Source organism: Amyelois transitella, chromosome 5 (assembly GCF_032362555.1).
Source record: "Amyelois transitella isolate CPQ chromosome 5, ilAmyTran1.1, whole genome shotgun sequence".
Taxonomy (NCBI): Eukaryota; Metazoa; Arthropoda; class Insecta; order Lepidoptera; family Pyralidae; genus Amyelois; species Amyelois transitella.
Genome location: NC_083508.1, coordinates 9,695,398 through 9,710,315, shown reverse-complemented (window position 1 = coordinate 9,710,315; position 14,918 = coordinate 9,695,398). Strand labels below are relative to the sequence as shown.

The window sequence follows — 14,918 nt, the reverse complement described above, 5'->3', positions numbered from 1 at the left end:
TTTATAAAATATAACAATTTTATTAAAACAACGTTTTAAACAATGATTATAGACCTTGCTCACACAAAATATTGGGAACATCCAATGTACCTTATAGGTATGTACCTACAATATTTTAACATCGAATACTGATTTAGTCAGGAGTAGATAAGATTCTAACGAGTAAGAGCATATGTACTTACTACAGTTAATAATCCTCCCAAAACAATGAAAGTAGACATAAGAACCTGAAACAAAGACCATAGTTCTATTTTATTATAGCTCAGGTATATTTTCTTAGAAATTAATAGAATGTTATATATACAATCATATATTAAAATACTACATAATACACTGAAATAATTAATTTTCCTATAAGGCGTCTGTCTGTTTGTAAGATTTTCCTTTTAAAACATTATAATACTCCTTTCTAACAATAAAAACTGCGTCAAAATCCGCTCCGACAATTTATACTCGAACGTTCATACCAATACAGTTTTCAAAGGACACCGTTTGAAATCACTGATTATTTTATAAAATTTGCAATTGAAACTAACCTTGTTCTGCCATTGTCTATTCTTGACGCATTGGCTGTACGGCATCGTGGAGAAAGTTACAGAATTATACAGCGGCACCCAGACGTCAGGCAGAAGCCAGAATATGAAGTCATCTAGCGCCTTCCGGAGGCGGTAGGAAGGTCGGGTCACGAGGTCTCGCATCTGACAAATATTTGTTTTTTTACACACACACATATATATATCAATTCTTTATGCCTTACATAGTTCGACATTGTATGATTCAAGTCTGGAAAAGATTGAAAGGCCACATTCAGCTGTATTGCTTAATGGTGGAATACATACTTACATATAATCACGTCTATATCCCTTGCGGGCTAGTCAGAGCCTACAGTCTTGAAAAAACTGATAGGTCACGTTCAGCTGTTTGGCTGAATGATGGAATTGAGATTCAAATAGTATCCGATAAATCATAAACCTTTCATATACATCGCCTTAGTATTGATTATACGTTTCAATACGTCAGAAAGTTAGGCCATTTCCTTTTAATAAACTTGAAATTATTTTTTAGGCGATGGGTTTGAATTAAAATTCCATTATTAAGCCACACAGTTGAATATGGAATTTCAATCTTTTTGAGACTACTCGTTCTTCTTGATACGTGATTATATGTAGGAGTATGTATCAGGCCCTTTCCATGGATATCTCTTTAGTAAGTCCTATTTTCAAACCCACATGGCACTACACCTTTAACATTTCAACTTAAAAAATCCAACCAAATCAAAAAATCAAATTTCCTGTTTACCTCAATATAATTATACACAGCCAGGTCGCTAACAGCGAAGGTGTCCACCCACCGCGTCCTGGAATACTCCTCCAGGGCCCTGGGCACGTCGTCGTCGTACTTCTGAAGGATCCTGTCCAAGAGGGTGCAGTCTTCGAAGCCCGCGTTCATGCCTTGTCCATAGAATGGCACTACGGCGTGGGCTGCATCACCTATGATTAAAGCTTTGTCGCCGATGTGGTACGGTCGGCACTAAAAATCAGAGAAATTAATTTGGTTAGTTTCTAAATTCAAATAATATGCTATGAATTAAAGTGCAGTGTGGTTCCCGGCACCATTAAAAAAAAAATAGGACCACTCCGTCTAATTTCCCATGGATGTCGTAAGAGGCGACTAAGGGATAGGCTTTTAAACTTGCGATTCTTATTTTAGGCGATGAGTAAGCAACCTGTCACTATTTGAATCTCAATTCTATCATAAAGCCAATAAGCTGAACGTGGCCTTTCAGTCTCTTCTAGAAGGTTGGCTCTGTCTACTCCGCAAGGGAAATAGACGATATCTACATGAACACATTAAGATTGAATTAAAACTGTAGGCTTTCTAAAAAATATATATTTTACTCGTATTTCTTAAAATAAGACGTTTTCAATATTGGATTTGATTTCTCATCGTCTTTCTAGAGTTTGTCCGATGAGCCCGAGGACTTAACCCCTTACGGTGTAGACAGAGCCAATAGTCTCGCCTGTATTAAGTGAGATAATAATAATAATTACGCTAAACAATTTCTGTCCCATCTTGATCCTGATATATTATCTGGGGGAAAATTGCAAATAGGTTAAGCACTATTCCTCAGGTAAAATACTCATTTCCGTAGTCACGTCTCACGATATCCACAATAGCAACCCTCATTTTGTGTCGGGAGTTAAAAAGAGATGAAGTAAAGCTGACAAGCAATAAAGAAGAATCCCAAGTTTAAAAGCCTATCCCTTAGTCGCCTTTTACGACATCCATGGGAACGAGACGGAGTGGTCCTATTCTTTTTTTTTTATTGGTGCCGGGAACCACACGGCAAATTTTTATTTTTTATTATTTGAACCCTCACCTTAATAGAAACCAAAGGTGACGGTGATCCAGCGAAGAAATCCTCTAACAACTTCTTCCTTCCGATCAACGGTATAGAATCAGGGAAATACTGCTCAAAGAATTCTATCAGCCTGACTTCTGTATCCAGACTCTTGAAGTAGCTGAACGGCATGAACAGAGTCACGGTCCACGAGCAATCCTGATTGGGTAAGGCGATCATCATGAAGTTGCCTCTGGGCCAAATGTGTAGATAATTTGCCGGCATCTGAAACTGTAATTGATGAACGTTAGATAAAAAAATAATGCATAAAAAAGACAAACAAATATGCAGATATTGGGGCAAGTGGAAAGACGTAGTCGTAATTATATTAAAACGTGATTATATTTATTATTATGCACTAGCTTTTACCTGGGGCTTCGCTTACGTGGGAATTTCCAGAAGAAGATTTCTTACAAATTATCATTAAATTAGTCCAGTTCAAATATGACAGACAGACCAATCTTACGTATATATATAATTCAGAATAGATAAGCATCATAGAATTTGGAATAATATAAGACTATAGATAGTAAGTGCTCGTGAACGTGGCGTCACAACCGACGATTCTGGGGTCACAATTTAAAAGTTTATTTGCACGCTATACTTTTATCAATCTTTTCGAGACTGTTGGCTCTGTCTACCCCGCAGGGGACATAGACGTGACTATATATATATATATATATATATATATATATATATATATATATATATATATACATATATATATATATATATATATATATATATATATATATATATATATATATATATACATATATATATATATATATGTATACTGACTACGACGAAAACTGCTTACGATGCCAGACGACACATCCTTTCTATATAGTTATTATATAGTTTTGATATCTATAACAAGTATGGACATCTATAGCTTACCGAACCATTATCATCAGCGGGTATACAAAGCTCCATATATCCGTGTTCAATGTAGCTCTGACTGTAGTCGAACAGGGGTTCCTTCACCATGGCCTTCCTCACGGCGGAGAAGGCCCCGTCAGCGCCGATGATCAGATCCGCCTGCACTTCCACCGTTTCTTTGGTGTCAGTCCTTAAATTTATTGACAGGGTTCAAATAATAATATATATCTACACTTATCTTTATGTAAACACTAGACGCCCGCGACTTCATCCGCATGGAAACTCTATCAATCCCGCGGGAACTCCGGGTAAAAAGTAGCCTATATGTTATTCTGGCACTTCAGCTACCTACATACCAAATTTCATCGTAATCGGTTCAGTAGTTTTTGCATGAAAGAGTAACAAATATCCATACTGACATCCTGACATACTCACAAACTTTCCATTTAGTAGGATAAAGAGGTTTGGTAGCATTGAATTTTTGTTTGTTTTTATGGGCTAAAATCTTCTGAAATCTTGAACCGATCGTGAAAATTCTATCACAGTAGGTACTACTACTACTACACTGTATAATGTATTATGTACTGTAGTATACTGTATTATCTTTAATCTGTTTGTGTGCCTAATAAAAGGAAACAAAACAGTAAAAAAAGTACATTACCTGCGGGTTTTATAGGCTACCTATATCACGCTCAAAGCCTTGGCGGGCCGCTAGTATTTTATAAAAATAATAGTTTAAAAAAAACTAAAAAACTACGCTTTATTGCTAATCAAACTAAAAAATAGAAAATAAAATTTAAAGACAAAGGAATTATAAAACAGTAGTAGCAAGTCGAACAATCGGTTATAGTCAATTACCTCCGATTAAAATTATAACAAAATTAAATTTATAAACAAAACAATTGAAATCTGAGTAAAAAGCGTGGGGTGCCTGATGTAGTAAATATTAAAATCATTCTATTAGCATATATTTATGACAAGAGAGTTATGAAAATGAAGTAAAATGCACCCCACGCTTTTTACTCTGATTTAAATTGTTTTGTTTATAAATTTAATTTTGTTATAATTTTAATCGGAGGTAATTGACTATAACCGATTGTTCGACTTGCTACTACTGTTTTATAATTCCTTTGTCTTTAAATTTTATTTTCTATTTTTTAGTTTGATTAGCAATAAAGCGTAGTTTTTTAGTTTTTTTTAAACTATTATTTATTTTCTATTTTTTTGTTTGATTAGCAATAAAACGCCTAGTTTTTTAGTTTTTTTATACAATTATTTTTTGGTAGAAGTGTTAACTTCCTACTACTTCTACTACGCTGTAAACTATCTTACTAGAAATGACTTTCGCAACCATGCGCCCATCGCCGGAGGTTTTCACAACTAACTTTCTTAAAGTTATATGTGGCCTGATTGGATTAAATCTCATAATATTCTCATCATCATGATTCTTTTTTAGGCGATGGGCTAGCAACCTGTCACTATTTGAATCTCAATTCTATCTTAAAGCCCAATAGCTGAAGGTGGCCTATCAGTCTTTACAAGACTGTTGGCTCTGTCTACCCCGCAAGGGATATAGACGTGATTATATGTATGCATGTATGTATGATGATTGTTAAACCCAGTTGAAAAGAATTTTATAGTGATAAATCACTGTTAATAATATTTTTGACTATCCAGCAAACATAACAATTTTCGATTGTGGCCTTGCCAGGAATCAAACCACAAGATTAAGAGGCAGATTGATACAGGAACAAAAATATTTCAAACATACCTCCACTGCCTTTACAACCAGGAACGCAACAATGTTTATCTGAAGACATCGTGGCACTTTTGTAGTAAAATCTGTCTTTCACAAAAACAAACACAAACTTGGGACTCCTATCTCAAATAATCAGGTACTTTTTACAGGAGTCCTATCTCAAAATATCTGCACAACACAGTGAACACAGTCAGAGTCCAATCTCAGATGATAAAATCACACGAATATCCGGAAGAACAAAGCTCGACTCAACGGAAGATTCCAAACTCCAAATAACGACAAGTTATCAGCACAAAACAAAGTGCAAATAGGTAAATACACAGGCACCGGTAAAAAAACAGAAAGAAAGTTTACAGGTGTTAGAATCGAATTCAAAACTTACTGCAAAACTTATTTTACATAAATAAACAAACTGTCACTCATTTTCCAAGCGAGTATTACAGTGTTGCTATTATAAATATGCAAAAGTTACATAATGTTAATTCAAGAATCGCATTAATATGTTAAATACGTATTAAATATCGCAAAGTTCTGTAGGTAGTAACTTTATTCTTGTATTGTTGTAAATTTAGTTGTTCAATTTTCATTTATTACTTTTGTTTTATTACTTATATATTTTTTATTGTTTTAAAATATTCTACTAATTCTACTATTGTTTCTAATGGTAATTCTAAATGGAGCGATGCGATGAAATAAAAAAGCCTCAGGTTAATAGTAACATTATATGGAAATATATTACATCTCTTTTTGGACTCCTTATACGTCAGAACTTCTTGGTTTCTTGTATGGAGATTACTGGCATTGGTGCTATCTCTGTCTCTCTTACTCTCATACGAAGGATCTAAAAATGAATTTATTAATCCTGGCAGTTTTAATAAGGATAATGAGAAACTCTTATCAAAATATTGCATTGTCATCGGTCCTTGATACGTGTGCAAAGTTTCAAGTTGATCAGACGTTTAGAAATCAGTGAAAATTAAGCTCAAAGATTCCGTTACATACATACATACATACATACATACATACATACATACATACAACCCAAGCTAATAAAAGCGTAGTAAAAAGGATAACATGAGTAGGTATTGAGCAAATAAACAAAACACTGCTATCCCGATTTTAATGATAATTATTACAAAGACAGACAAAACCTTCAGGAGTGACAAAGACTTTTTTAGCCTAAACTAGCCACGCGAACACTAGTTAAGAATAGTGTTTTTTACATACAAATATATACCACGTCTATGCTAGGCGTAGGTATATATACCCTTGCGGGATAGACAGAATCAACAGTCTTGAAAAGACCTTTATTTTGAGTGTTTTGTATTTAAAACCAAATAAATAACTTACTTATAAAATTGTAAAGTCCCTTTCTTCAAATTGGTGTCTACCAACTTGTGGTTGAAGAATTTTTCTACATTTTCGTAATTTTCAGATTCTGAAAATAAATAAAAAAACCCTTTAATATTACTATATTTTATAGTTTTATTCTCTAAATATGTTCTCAGTTGCATAATTAGCGGTGTTGCTTCTGATCCCAAGGTCTACATCAAAGTAATATCCTCACCTCTCTTGAGAGAAGCTCAGCATAAAGAAATAACAGGATTAGCCCTCCTTACTTAGACACAGATACACTAACGCCTCGTAACAGGATATTATCCGAATTGCATAATACGGTATTAATTTTGATAACAAAGTTTATCTTAGTTCATTATGTCAAAGCTATAAGATATAAATTCTATATCTTATCAAAGGCAAACAAAAAATAAGAAGAAAGCATGTTTGACGTTTTATCTATACGAAGTTCATTTCTGAATAATAACATAAATTAGACAGTAACTTGTTTTTAAACAGTTAAACAAAAAAAAAGAAACATGTGGTCTAAATTCCAAATTGACCAGTTAGAGTTTTAAGTAGAACGAATGTTTCATCAATAAAGCGTAGTAATTTACAGAAGAGCGATATGCTCGCACTTGTATCTATTAAAAAATATTGTGACCATAAGGTTTTTATACTTATTGCTTACTAACCTTTGAGTAAAGCGCTGTTTAAATAATTTCGGCCAACTGACAAAATGCACTGAAAATGTAAATAAAATATTCATTAGATCAACGCTTACATAAAAATGCTGCATTGGAGTTTGGTACCTCTTCTTGTGCACTGACGCTTTGGAAGCGGCAATAAATTTTATGTAACTGATTCGTCAACCTATGTTGTGAAACCAAAAGATGTGACAATTATTAAATAATTTTCGAAATGTTTTACAATAAAGAATAAAAATAATTTATTTGAAATTTTCACCTGATATTCCTATTATTTAATAATATAATTAGGTAATTTGGGTTATAAGGCTGCACACAAGGACAGTGCAAGAGAATACCATATAAGCCTTACCTGTTTAGTTCTAGCATCGTATGGTATATCATAGGTGGAGCCGTCCAGCCGATGAATTTTCCTAGCCCTCATGGGAATTCCATGCTGTTCAACTATATGCTGCTCCAAGCCCACGTCCTTCAGGGCTCGTCGGCCTCGTACTGACAACGCTAAGTTGATTGACCTGCCTCGTGCTTGAGGGGTCTTTCTGATATCTGTGATAAGAGAACATAAAACATGTAGTAAATTCAAACATAGGTACATAATTATAAACAGTATTACGTAGGTTCCCAGAACTTCAGTATAGGACCACTCCATCTCTTTCTCATGAATATCGTAAAATGCGACTAAGGGATAGGTTAATAAAATTAGGATACTACTTTTAGGCGATGGGCTAGAAACATATCACTTTTTGAAACTGAATGCTATCAATAAGCTATACAGCTCAACGTTGCCTTATATTCTTTTCAAGACAGCTGGCTCTATCTACCCCGTAATGGAAAAACACGTTAATTTTATTAACTAGTAGTTCCTGAGATTAGCGCATTCTCTTCAGCTTTATAATATTAGTATAGATTTAAAAAATATGAGGACATTACATTATATTTAGATATGTGTAAGTATATTGGAAAACTAATAAGGTACCCGAGTCGAATATGGCCACCTTAAGGTTTAGAGTAATTTTTTTTAATGATTATGCGATAAAGGCCTGACTTTGCATATTTTCCTAAAAACCTTATCTATTTAGCTTTCATAACATAGAAAAAAAATTGCTAAATTATTGATCATTTCTATATAATATTCATTTTTTTAAAAAGGGGTAAATTGGCCATATTTCCGACCGTGTATGTAAATATGCCCACGGTGTGGCCATATTTACAGTATGGATAATTTTGTTATGAAATAAAATAAAATAATTTGTAAATTTCAAGTATTTTTATTAAACCAGTCCAGATATGTATTATCTTACGTTTAATAATCAAAAATCGTATAGGTACGAGTACTCTCTATAAAATATTTTAAGTCAAATCTAGCGAAAAACAACAATATTTAAATTTCTGTGCTAAATGTATTGGCTCAGCCTGAGATCCATTTAATACCTATCTAAACTTATTCTAACATCAGTCTCTGACTTCAGTTCACAAAAATTAAAACAAAACACTTAAGAATTACTTGTCTTATTAATTAGATAAATTGGCTTGCTCTGAGATCAACTTAATTGTCAATAACAATAACAATAGAAGACTAAATCTGTGAGACATTAACTTCAAATCACATAAATTCTAAAGAGTGATAACTTAAATCTAGAGACAACATGCATGTGCATTAGACAATGCACAAAAGATACTTGAACGATCAATAAAGATACTTGAGTATCTTGTTTTTAATCATCATAACATTGGGGACATATAAAATTTTCTGTATCTTCGGCAGACAAACCAACGCACTCTTCATGGACATAGGAACCACATTTAAAACAAGATCGCATGTCAGCAACTCTATCTTGATCACAAACGAAGCAATACCAAGACTCACCAAGTTTTCTAGCTTTTCCTTTACCACTTTTCGGTTTTGAAGGAATCTTGTTTGATGAGGCTCTATTCCTTTTTGAAGGATCTTGTTTTCTTTTTGGTAAAGTAATGTTGGATGGTCCAGGAATATCATTCTTTTTTTGAGAGGCAGCTGAGGATGACTTTGATGTACTTTTCTTCTTTTTTGAAGTTTTATTCGATGACCCTGGCAAAGTGTTTCTTTTCTGAGAAGCTGCTCCGGACGGACCTGGCAATTTTTTTTGTACAAAAGTTGCTTTCGTTAGTTCTTGAGCCAGACTATTAATGGCTTTTGCCCTCGGAGCAGTCTTTGGGCTAGATGTTGTCTTTACCGGAGTTTTTAACATAGCACTGAAAGATTCATATGATTCATTAAGTAAATCCGAAACTGCCTTTACAGCTTCTATGTTCTGGCTGTTCTGTTTCAAGCTTGCTAATGGGACGTCATCGTCGCTATCGTCACCTTCAGTACGAATATTTTCACCGAGCTTAAGTTGATCATTTCTCGAAGGTGAAGAAGGTGCAGTAGCTATGTTATTATTGTCTTGTGACAAGGCACGTACTGGTGATTTAGCATTGGTGCCAGAGGGACCACTTTGAACTGGAGTGTAACGATCACCGCTGATGTTCAAATTAGGATGAGAACAAGCTAAAATACTTTCACTGTCAACACTTGAATCAGTAATATCATTAGGATCTTCATTTTCCTTTTGTCCAGTATTAGATTCAGTTATTGTGGGATCGTATGTTGGGATACTTGGAGCATACGCTTCTTCGGGAATCTTTTGCGGATCAAATGGAAAAATCCCAGTAGCCTCGAAACCAGCTCTGATATTTGCCGGCGTTGCAGCCTTGTCCCACACCTTTGAAAATATAATTCCAAATCTTTGTTTCGTTATTTTACGATCCTGGTTGATAGACCAGTACCTCAGAACCTCCTCATCCCAATAATACTCATACGAATGAAAAACCGATTTGTCCATCGGCTGCAGCTCATGTGTTGTGTTGCTGGGAAGACAGAAAAGTTTTATATTGAATTTCTCTGCAACTTCAACTATGGTATAGTCCAGATGGCATTTAGCACCGTCAAAGATAAGAACACAAGGTCCTGATAGTTTAAATTTGGCGAAGTGGTGTAACCAGTTCACGAACGTTTCAGTATTCATACTGCCTTTGGGAGTCATTTGAGCTATTGACCCTGTAGGTAAAGAATCAATCCATTCAGGTTTCATTCTTTTGCCCTTGAACAAAATCATTGGGGGGATAGCGTGGCCTAAAGCGCTGCCACATGAGACTACAGTCACATTTTCACCATGTTCCGGCGCCACTAGGTGTACTCTTTTTGTTCCACGTTCCGCTAAAACTTGTGGTGCTTTATGTAAATTAAGCTGACAGCCTTTCTCATCAACATTGAAAATTCTCTCAGGTTTATTCAAAACGTCGTTTTCTTCCATAGTCTTTTTTAATTTGGCAAAATAGTCAGCAACTACGACTTTATTCAGCTTTGCGGCGCGTGCCGGGTTCAGATTTTGATATTTTTATGTCGATTTAGAAAACCTCTTAGCCAATCTCGTCCAACCATTAAGCCTCGACTCGATACTGAAACATTGTTTTGAATGCAAAACGTCTTGACACAAGTGCGTAGTACCCGTTGTGTTAGCGGATACCCCACATGGCATAAACGGATAATACGGGAAGCCAAATCTCTCTCTTGTGCTTCGTTTAAAAGCGGCTTTCTGCCTAAAGTAGACTTCGTAGTCTTTTTCTCTAATAAATAACGTCTTAACGTGCGCCTTGGGATGTTATAGTTTTTGGCAGCCGTGTATATCTTCACACCACGTTTGACAGCGGCAATTGCTCGTTTCATGTCATCTTCTGACCAATTACTCCGAATACCTTTACTTTTGTATCGCGGCATATCTAAAAAAGAAAATGTTACTAAGAATGAAAAAAATCATACATGCAATATGGCCAGTTGCTGGTTATATTTTCAGTCATAGGATTTTTATGCTTAACCTCACTCTGACCAAAAACACATGGATACTTTCATAAATGACAAAGAAAATATCGAAATACGATAACTGTGCCACCTGACAACGTGAATAAATATGCACTAAATCGAAAAACTAAAGAAATATAGCAAAAAACTTACTTGCGATTTTTAAGAGCAGCGATGCACCTTTCCACTGTGATGCCCGTTGAGCGACTGTGGAGAGGGTGGGGCGCCCTGCGGGTGCGCCGTTCAAATACGACCTTGGGCCACCAACATGGCGCGCAACGATCAGATTCTAACTATGTTTCGTATTTGTAATATTAGGATGTGGCCATATTTTTCGGCTGGCCATATTCGACACAGGTACCTTAATAAAAAGAAATATTTCAACTAACTATATCTAATAAAACATTATTTTATGATGATTTTTATTTCATACGATCTTTTATGCTGATTTTTATTCCATACAACCTTGATTATTATATTCCACGAAGTGTTGTCAATGAAGCCATTTTATTAATGGTAGCGTTTAATTACAATTTGCTTAAATCAAGCACTTAATTCATTTATAAGATAACTTCTTCGAAAACAATTTCGCACCTATAAAAAGTGACACCTGTCCAATTTAAAAGCAGATTGTTATCTTACCTTCTCGGTATTCATACAGCCGCACGTGATGACCCCTTTTAGCTAGGTAAAGGGCTTCGAGAGATCCTACCTGGAAGAAAATATTATATTTCTTCAATCATCTTCTTCCTCCTGGCTTTTAGTCCCGGTTGCAGCCTCACCACCGGACCCTGAATTGGGTGAGTCAAGTTTTTACACAAAATGACTCTCATCTGCCCTCCGCAACCTTTGCAGGTAAACCTTTTACCATAATTACAAATCCAGTTTCCTGAAAGCGCAGGTTTCCTCACGATTATTTCCCTCACCGTAATAGCATCGGTTAGTATTCAAACTAATGTACATAACTTACATATAGTCATTGGTACATGGCCGGGGTTTAGAACCTGTGCCTTTCTGCGCATCACGCATTTTAATCGATTACCGACTACCAACGCTCTTATTTCTTCAAGACAAACAGGCCATAGCTCAATACAGTGATACTTTTGTCACTATCGTGCAAAAACTGATTTTTCAGCTATCGTGTATAAAGTGCGGATCTTTATCCGCACTTTATACACGATAGCTGAAAAAAAAAAAAAAAAAAAATATATAGATATATCATAGTTATTGCTACCACGGGTCTGAAAAGGTCACTTCACAAGGTTCAAAAGTTACACGTTTATAAATTTATCAAATTGTACTGAGATAACCTGATTCGTACGAGGATGGGATAAAATTGGATAATAATACTATATGTATTTCTCCCATATATATATTTCAACGAAGTCGTTGGCAAAGGCTCATAATTTTTAAAGGCACATAAATGTGACTTGCACATTTTTTTTCTTAACTTTGTAAAATATGATTAAATGATATTTACAGAACCTATTCAAAAATAGTAAAAATATTGGTGCCTAAATAAGTAGGTAAATTATTATGCGTGAGAAGTTATAATTTAAAGATTGACTTACCAAACCACCACTCCATCCCTTTCCCATGGATGTCGTTAAAGACGACTAAGGGTATAGGCTTATAAAGTTGGGATTAGTCTTTTAGGTGATGCGCTAGAAACGTGTCACTATTTTAAGCTCAATTATCATAAACAGTTGAACGTAGCCCTATCAGTTTTTTCAAAATTGTTGGCTTTGTCTACCCCGCAAGGGATATAGACGTGATTATATGTATGTATGTACTTACCAAACCGCCTCCAACAATCACAATATCCATAGATTTAGAATGTCCATTTTGCATAGCCATTATAATTTGCTAAAGTTTCAACCAATTAAAAAACACAGTGCCGAAATTTATCTACACCAATAAAATTATTTTAACTGTCAACCATCGATACGCGTGAACGCCACAAAGAGCGCGGAACTAATAAAGAACTAGGTACCTACTTAACTTGTGATCCTTCTATACTTACTAATTGTTATTGAATAGTCAAAGATTATCACCGCAAGACCAAAGAAGCGTAGTAGGTAGATAACATACATATAATTATCATATGTCCCTTGTGGGGTAGACAAAACCAGCAGTCTTAAAAAGACTGTAAGGCCTCGTAAAGCTGTTTTGCTCAATTGAGATTCAAATAGTGACAGGTTGTTAGCCCATCGTCTATAAGAAGAATCCCAAGTTGTTATTTATTTAAGTTACTTTTATTTGATTCCGGCCCGATGGCAATTGAAGAATTAGGTTCCAATGTAAATTCACGGAAACTTTTATATGGTACTAGCAGTCCGCCGCAGCTCCTCCCTTGATACAATATAGCCTAAAACATGCGCCTAATAATGTACTTAAAGTGAAAGCATTTTCATGATTGGAATAATTTCATTGTGAAGATTCGCCCTTACAAAGTTATTTGTACCTACAAACTTGACCTTTATATAATACCTATGAGTATAGGTAGATTTTTAAGCACAGCACAAGAAGCGAAGACAGTATGGAATGGTTTACAGAATACTTTTAACACAATAACTACACAAATTTTGTCAGTCAATGCAAGTGCAAATCGAATGGACTGTTACAAAATTATTATAGGTACTAAATATACTTATCTACTTACTAGTTGCATGGTAAAATAACTACCAATTGCAAGTTTGGCAAGCTAGTAGGATAGGTCTAATGATTCTCGTCAAATTGATCCTAACTGTACGTAAATACGATTCTTTGATTGGCGTCCATACGTCCATAGAGTTAATCGAGACGGTAGTAATAAATTGTTTCTAGTCAGACCTATCAAATCTTGTGTAAACAATGTTCAATCTCTTTTTGAGAGGAAATAACATCATGTTATATTGATAACCTTGTAAGTATGTACATATATAAATAAATATAATCTGATACTGAAAGTTATAAATAACCTTTTTTATTTGTATACATACATACATATGGTCACGTCTATATCCCTTGCGGGGTAGACAGAGCCAACAGTCTTGAAAAGACTGATAGGCCACGTTCAGCTGTTTGGCTTTATGATGGAATTCAAATAGTGACAGGTTGCTACCCCATCGCCTAAAAGGAGAATCTCAAGTATATAAGCCTATCCCTTAGTCGCCTTTTACGACATCCATGGGAAGGAGATGGAGTGGTCCTATTCTTTTTTTTATTGGTGCCGGGAACCATGTTATTTGTATGAAAGTATATGTACTTAATTTGTAATTGAATATAAAAATTATGTAGATACTTACCCGTGTTTTCAAGTTTTCGGTAGAGTGTCGGAAGAAGGAGAATCGGAAGTCTAAGACCAAACACGTGAATGTCGTCACTCGCATAATTTGATACTCTTATAACAAATATCCTTTTGTTATAAGAGTCTAACTCTAGAAAGTTAAGAAGACAACCGTTACCATAATAAAAGATTACACAGACGAATGTCGAGAAAGAGACCCGAAGGAAACAAGTCTTCAAATAAAGGTTTTCATAGTCATTGGCAACAAATACATCCGGAACTTTTTAGGCTACAGTGGAAATGTGAGCTCGCGATACTCGATCCGAAGCCGCAGTCTTGCGTTTCATTGTTAGGTACCTACTAACCATCAATGCCACTGAACTTTCTATAACTAACGATATCTACCTAGTTAAAGTAGATATGCCCCACTTTAAGTAGTTATGTAATATAAATGTTAATAATGCTCTAGTTTTAAACTTCGGACTTTTCATGACTAATCTGCTGATCCATTTTCTGCTGCTGAACTGCTGAGCCAAGCAAAACATTACTTTTTAGTTCGGTAGAATTATAGACGAAAACGTTGAAGGAGCCACGGGTAAATAGTAAATAATACTTAGGGTAAAATTATAGTTCCAAGTTGCTTATTCAACTTTTGGAAGTGGGCTTCTTCAATTTTCCTAGTCATC

The 14,918-nt window shown here is 35.0% G+C and overlaps 2 protein-coding genes across 4 annotated transcripts; both read right to left on the bottom strand.

Annotated features, from left to right (window-relative positions):
* LOC106134484 (kynurenine 3-monooxygenase) lies at positions 1 to 14,570 on the bottom strand. 3 transcript variants are annotated; one of them, XM_060954771.1, is made up of 10 exons: positions 14,252 to 14,570; positions 11,607 to 11,676; positions 7,437 to 7,630; positions 7,073 to 7,121; positions 6,393 to 6,480; positions 3,302 to 3,473; positions 2,381 to 2,632; positions 1,300 to 1,530; positions 537 to 698; positions 1 to 227 (listed from the first exon to the last, which is right to left on the bottom strand). In XM_060954771.1, the coding sequence occupies exons 1-10, from the start codon at positions 14,333 to 14,335 to the stop codon at positions 156 to 158; spliced, it is 1,374 nt and encodes a 457-aa protein (XP_060810754.1). In that variant the 5' UTR covers positions 14,336 to 14,570; the 3' UTR covers positions 1 to 155. The 3 variants fall into 3 exon arrangements, with proteins under 3 accessions (XP_060810754.1, XP_060810755.1, XP_013190001.1); XM_060954772.1 differs by lacking the exon at positions 14,252 to 14,570 and adding an exon at positions 13,627 to 13,650; XM_013334547.2 differs by lacking the exon at positions 14,252 to 14,570 and adding an exon at positions 12,762 to 12,969.
* Positions 8,051 to 11,166, bottom strand: LOC132904425 (uncharacterized). The gene is made up of 2 exons (XM_060954770.1): positions 11,118 to 11,166; positions 8,051 to 10,885 (listed from the first exon to the last, which is right to left on the bottom strand). Exon 2 carries the CDS (start codon positions 10,417 to 10,419, stop codon positions 8,800 to 8,802), a length of 1,620 nt encoding a protein of 539 aa, XP_060810753.1. The 5' UTR covers positions 10,420 to 10,885; positions 11,118 to 11,166; the 3' UTR covers positions 8,051 to 8,799.
* Positions 14,571 to 14,918: the final 348 nt, after the last annotated feature.

What these genes read in the sequence shown, in the direction of transcription:
- LOC132904425 (XM_060954770.1), bottom strand. Translation starts at nt 10,419, where the DNA reads ATGGAAGAAAACGACGTTTTGAATAAACCTGAGAGAATTTTCAATGTT.
- LOC106134484 (XM_060954771.1), bottom strand. Translation starts at nt 14,335, where the DNA reads ATGCGAGTGACGACATTCACGTGTTTGGTCTTAGACTTCCGATTCTCC. An exon ending in ACGATGCTAGAACTAAACAG is followed by an intron (nt 7,122 to 7,436) that starts GTAAGGCTTATA and finishes TTACATTTTCAG; the next exon opens with TGCATTTTGTCAGTTGGCCG. An exon ending in AAACAGCGCTTTACTCAAAG is followed by an intron (nt 6,481 to 7,072) that starts GTTAGTAAGCAA and finishes ATTTATTTTCAG; the next exon opens with AATCTGAAAATTACGAAAAT.